Source organism: Antrostomus carolinensis, unplaced genomic scaffold (assembly GCF_000700745.2).
Source record: "Antrostomus carolinensis isolate BGI_N321 unplaced genomic scaffold, ASM70074v2 scaffold8588, whole genome shotgun sequence".
Taxonomy (NCBI): domain Eukaryota; kingdom Metazoa; phylum Chordata; class Aves; order Caprimulgiformes; family Caprimulgidae; genus Antrostomus; species Antrostomus carolinensis.
In genome coordinates, this window is record NW_010332231.1 from 17,023 (window position 1) to 23,064 (window position 6,042).

The 6,042-nt window shown below is 41.9% G+C and overlaps 1 protein-coding gene across 1 annotated transcript in view; it reads right to left on the reverse strand.

The window, feature by feature from the left end:
• The window catches only part of AKR1D1 (aldo-keto reductase family 1 member D1), a gene marked incomplete at its 5' end in the record, with an annotated part of 27,256 nt that overhangs the window by 1,893 nt on the left and 19,321 nt on the right, over nucleotides 1–6,042 (reverse strand). The window contains 4 exons of the mRNA XM_010173433.1: nucleotides 1,934–2,016; nucleotides 2,756–2,921; nucleotides 3,412–3,521; nucleotides 5,257–5,379. Coding sequence (XP_010171735.1) covers nucleotides 1,934–2,016; nucleotides 2,756–2,921; nucleotides 3,412–3,521; nucleotides 5,257–5,379 — 482 coding nt within the window. The remainder of the gene's footprint in view (nucleotides 1–1,933; nucleotides 2,017–2,755; nucleotides 2,922–3,411; nucleotides 3,522–5,256; nucleotides 5,380–6,042) is intronic.

The following is a 6,042-nucleotide window of genomic DNA, read 5'->3' on the forward strand; positions in this document are numbered from 1 at the left end:
AGGTTTTGCAGAAAGTTGACTAACTAGAAGTCTTTCTGTATGACGGTTTGACTTTTTAAAATATGTATTGCTGGATGAAATAAGAAATCTTGTTAGGTTAGTAACTCATCTGTTGCAGTGTCAATTCCAGACACTTCAGAGTGAGAACACATAGTAGGCAGATGTGTTTAGCTGCTCCTTACATGACAAGATCACTTTTCTGAGAAGGCATTTTTCACAGTTGAGGTCAGATTGTTCTAAGCATTTTCCCCAAACATGGCACTCCCTGGAAAAATAGAGCTGGCAATGTCCATCCTATGCATCCTGTTTTCCTTGTCCTCAGTGGCATCCTGTGACCAAATTTAGTCTAATAAAGAAAAGCATTTACTTTATTAGCTTTTAGATTGGTGACTTGGAAAGTTCTTCTCCTTGTGAGTATTTGCATCCTTTAACTTTTGCTTCTGAAAAGGCTCTTGCATTTGCACCAAGGTTACGTTTCGTGTATATACTCACTAAAAGTTTAAAAGCTCAATTTAGCTATGAAAAAACAAACTATTTCAAATACCAAAACACACATAAGAATCTGCTAGGCCATTTGTGCAAAGTTTTCTGGAACTACGTGCCAAATTGATGAAGGCTTTTTTAAGTTTTAAGAAACTAAAGTTTCAGAGCACCTGGCTGAGCTTAAATGTGAAAGATGAACGCCATTATGATGCTTTTAATTTAGTTCATATTTCCTGTCATACTTATGCAGCACAGTAAGTGGTTTATTTGTTCCTTTGCAACATTCCCCTCATCTTTTGAGTAATAGTCAACATTTTAGAGTGCTATTGATGCTGCTATGCTGCTTTTCTTTATTTTTAGTGCTTGAGCACACTACAGTTTGGCAAGACACAGATAATCCAAGGTAAAGAGAGAAATGCATGGAAATTAATCTCTAGCATTTGGCTACACATTGAATGCCCTGAAAAGGGGAAAGTGTAAAGCTTGGCCATAAACTGTAAATGCTCTTGAGCTGAAAGAAAAACAAGCAGCCTCATTCTCTGGAAGAGGAGATGTTGGATCAGTCTGAGCCTTCTAGGGTAGTGCAGCCTTCAGGTGAAGCAGAACTACATGGGGTGGTAAGCTTTAGATCACGAGCACAAGGTTTGTTAGTTTTCAGAGGAGATAGTTAGGAAGTGGTCTAGCAGTCAAACAAGCTGCATGTTTTTCTGCTTTCCATATAAAGTACAACTCAACATGACAGCAGGAAAGGGAGGTTGCTGAAGAAGATGGTGTCAGAGGAAAGGCCAAAATGAAGATTTTGACAACCTGTGGTCACTAAGATGTACCATCTTTTGTGAAGAAGTTGAGTAGGCAAATTTTGATGTTCTGACCAAAGTATTAAGTGAGAAGGAGTAGAGCTCTCTAAATTAGCCCTGTGATTTCATGTAGCAGTGCTTTTGATTCTTAGCCTTCCACATGGCAATTTAGGACAAGTTGCCTCTGGAAATGCTAGGTTTACAGCACATAAACCATTGTATTTGAGCAGCAATGTGGCTTGCTGAGCACTGGAGGTGAAGGTAGGAAGGAGGGGAAAGACAAGAAAGTGCTCCTATTTGAATTTCAGCTCTGATATCCACACTGCTATACAGGGGCAATGATTCATCTTGTGAGTGGATGAGGCTGTCATTACAATATAGAGCAGAAAATGTTTAAGAAGATGGAGCAGAGATGGAATAGCCAGATACTAGGTGAGCTTTTGACATCTGAGCTGTAAGCAAGTATTACATTTATTTTTGCAACAGCTCCAGAAGCATATTCAGGCTGCATTAAAGACCCTCCCATATTTAAGCCTTACCTTAAAATAAGGTTGTTTATACAAAAATTAATATTAAAAGGAAGTGATTTTTTTTTTAATGATCTGAAAAAACAGAAATGTTTTGTGTTGGTCTAGGATTCCTCTTGGACTTACATTAACAGTTCCACATAACGAACATTTTTGTTCAGGGCTTCAATTTCTTTCATCTCTTTATCAGTGAGGGAGAAGTCAAAGATCTAATGGAAGGAGATGTTAGGAATAAGTTAGCATTTCTTGACACAATCAACATTTGTATGTTCAATCTCGCCTCCTCCCCACTGCTGTGTCCCCCACAAATCCATATGTGTTTGCATTTATAGGAAAGTAAGAAGTGGCAGGAACTGGACCGCCAGCTTTGGAAACAATGCTTTGGCAGGGAAAGCAGGGAGCAGTGTGGGTACTGAGTGCTGCAAGGGACACAGGAGCAAATGCTTCATCTTATTTGGGTGTAGTGGTCAAGCCAGATGCTTTCTGGTGGTGTGGTTATGAGCTTTTCTGGAACATCTGTACACAACAACCCTTCCTTAAAGCCACCCCATACATGAAGACTGGGAAGAACAAGTCAGTCATTCCCAAACACCTACAACCAGCAGCCTTGGGCTGCTGACCTACCAAATTACTTCATCTTGCTTGTGCTGACCTACTGAATTACTTCACCTCACTTGTACTGCTCACTGCAGCAAGTGGTGCTCTGGAATACATCACCAGCTGGAACTTTAGCTACCCAGAGGGTTAAAAGGCACCAAAATTTCCTCTCTGCTCTGTTATTGTCATAGTGTGGTACCATTAAGTGATGCAGACAAAAAGCATCAAATGTGGCAAAGTTTGACACTGGTCAAGCCTTATGTCCACAGAAAGCAATGGGAAAATCGCCTTCTATAGGGGCCAAGACAATGTAAGTGGATTCATCCATGCACCATTGGAGTAAGAATTTACCTGGAAATTCTCTCTGATGCGTTGTGGATTGAAGCTTTTTGGGATGACCACCACCCCTCGCTGGATGTTGAAGCGCAACGCAACCTGTGCAGCTGTCTTGTTGTACTTTTTGCCAATGGCATTCAGCACAGGATCCTTCAGTAAAGGAGGGGAGGACACATTTACCCTGGAAGAAAATTTGGAAAAAAAGAAAACAAAAAGCCCTCCTTATCTTTAATGTCAAAATATAGAGGCACCTACTTGTTTGTGGACAGAATACTGCACCTTCTTGAGAAGTAGTGTGAAAGATGGGAGAAAAGCTTCAGCATTTCGTTTGGTGGGCTGTCAAAGGCAACTTTCTATGTGATGTCCTAATGTTGATTTAGTTTCTGCTTCCTCACCTAAGCCTCAACATTCTCCATTACATACACTTGCTTTCTGTTAGAGGAGACCTACGGTGACCTCCTATACAGACAGCTGGCTTTTTTTTTTTAATGACAGCATGCAGCAGGAGTGTTTCAAGTTTATATTCACAGCAATAATATTTAGACACTGAAGTTCAAAACTACTCTGAAAAATAGGGACAAAGGTATTTTGCACAGAGATCCAGCAATGGAGAACTATTATTCTTTTCCTGGATAGTGATGCTGTTATTTCAGAGTAACATGGAAACTTACCATGTTTCATCCCTTGAGGTTCCCAGTGGGCTATATCCAACAATAATAATGTCATGTTGTCTGCAAAATTCTAAGAGTTTGGGTTGAGTGAAATAGGGATGGCATTCAACCTACAAGAGTAAAACAAAGAATGATTAATCAACAGGACCAGATGCAGAAGCAGATGGTATCCCAATATCAGTGAGAGCTACAAACCAGATGCTTTCAGGAAAGGATACATGTAAGTTAAGGAACAGGGAAACTCAATCTGATTACTGTTCTGATTGTACATTGTTGCATGATGGATTACTTTTTTTTTTTTTTTTTTGGTGGACAGCAGATCAACATCTGTGATTGTAATTTGGCTGTGATTGTCATTTTTAGTGGGTCCTGGTGGAAAGGTGACAATACATGGGGGGTGGAGCTGAGGGAAGCTCCCTAGAGAAGTAGACTGAGAAGGCAACCCATCTCATGTGGGTTTGTTTCTCTGCCTCTTGTATTCAAGATGACTAATCTGATGTTGTTTTTAGGGGAAGTGTTGGCATAAACTGTCCCAGATAGAAAGATGATGGGGGATATGTAAAAGGTGAGACATCTCCGTGACAGTTATGACCTTGTTACACACTCTTCCCTCCCACATTGCAAATACTGCGCATCGTTCCATTATAGACAAGGATTCCCTGGCTGTGTTCTCAGTCTCTGGGAAAGTGATGTCTACAAGCTGACAGATATCACTGTTTGCAGGCAGTCTGAAGCTAGCTGGCACGTCTATGCTTGCTGGCTAGCTGCCTTAAGCTGGGCTTAATATTTTGCCTGGTTTTCCTCAACCCCAGGAAGTGGCAGCAATGCTCAGTGCAGCTTTGGGGATATGCCAGAGACACCAATTGCATTTTTCACCCTCTGGGCATGTTGATACCAGTGAAGGGTGCTGGAATCTCCTCTTCTCACAGGCTGCCTTTCCCTGGAGGCCAGAGACAGAAAAGATAGCGATAGCCAGCCTCCCTGCACTGTGCCAACCCCAGCCCTCCAGGCCATGCACTGAGAGTGGGAAGTTGGACCCAGTTGGTCAGCCTCTTCTCTGATACTGCTAACATGGGTATTTGTTTGTGCCAGATAAGTCAAAAGAGCTTCCCAGCAATTTCTAGGAAATGCAGTGAGCTGCCAAATGCCAGAGTCAAAGGTATTGGGTATTTAGATGGGATGTTGCCACTTACCACCTTCCCTGAGCCCTGCTGCTGTAACTTAACTCGGACGTGCCTATCATATTTGTGGGCTTGTTCAGCTCAAGCTGGTTGCTTAACGGGGTTTCCTCTTTAATTTATGTTTTTCTTTAACTCTTAGTGATGTCTTATAGGTAAGGCACAAGAGAGCAAGTACAGGAAACTTTGGAGTTACTTCTAATGGCTTTTAAGCTTAGAGTGACTCAGAATCTCTGATATTTAGGGTTGTTTTGGTTTGGTGTCAGCTGAGGTAGATGTGGCTTCATTGAGGACTGGTTAGCTCAGAATAGTTTGTCTTGGTAAGTTTTTGGACTTGAATTAAGGTACACCGCAGAGATTAAAGATCTGCGTTGACTCAGCATTCAACCTTGTTATGGGGCTTGGCACAGAGACACTGGTTTTATAGTCTTGGAGCAGGAACTGAGGAGAGCAATCGTTCCAGCACCTTCAAATATTTATCTTTTGCCTAGATAGGATGAGTAATATTTTCAGACTAGAAGTGGACATGTGACAGTATGGAGGGCAGCATCTGTGGCAAAGCATACGTCACCTTTCTGCGCGTGGTGGATTAGGCCATGTGTTGCCTCTGCATTCCCTACAGGGCAGTGGCACCATGGCAGGCACTGCCCTTGGCTTGCAGTCGTACCTGGTTGCTGACAGGTTTGTGCTTAAGTCCTGGCTTGTTCAGGATCATCTCCAGCTGCCTGCGGTTGAAATTGGATACTCCAATAGACTTTGCCAAGCCTGCATCTTTACATGCTTCCATAGCCTGTAAAGAAAGCAAAGACTGGTGGAGTCCCACATGTTGGGCTGATTCCTTGGAGCATATGTCTTAGAGATAACTGGAAGATAGTCCATTCTTGAGACTGTAGAAAAACCTTTGCAGGAGAACCAACAGCTCTACTAGTATGAGGGCTGGTACTGTCCTGCTATACTAAATTCTGTTCTGTGTAGACCTGCTTTCCAGACCAAACCCTAATGTTTCATACCTCCTGTGAAGGTAGAATTTGTCTGGAGAGCAGAAAGATTGATCTGAGACATGGATACTTAAGTGCCAGACATCTGCTTTCAAAGGGTTTTGCTTACGTCATGCTGCTTTAGCACTGCCTCAAAGCTGGAGAAGGGAGAGTGGACAAAACAGATTGCTTTCCTGATAGGTCAATTTATTCCTTTTGATTATACAACAGTTCTTCATATGAAGTCTCTATCCAGTGAAATCCCCTGAATATCTGGCAGGACACATCACAAAACCAGCACAGAAAACTTCAGTACAGTATAATTTTTTTTTTTTTTTTTTTTTTAAAGGAAAAAAAAAAGGCAGGGGGACAGAGGAATTCTGGATATCCTGCACTTCAGACAAATCCTAATAGCCAAGAAGATCTTATGAACACTGGATATGAATACATGTCCCAGTCTTCACTAGCTTGATCTG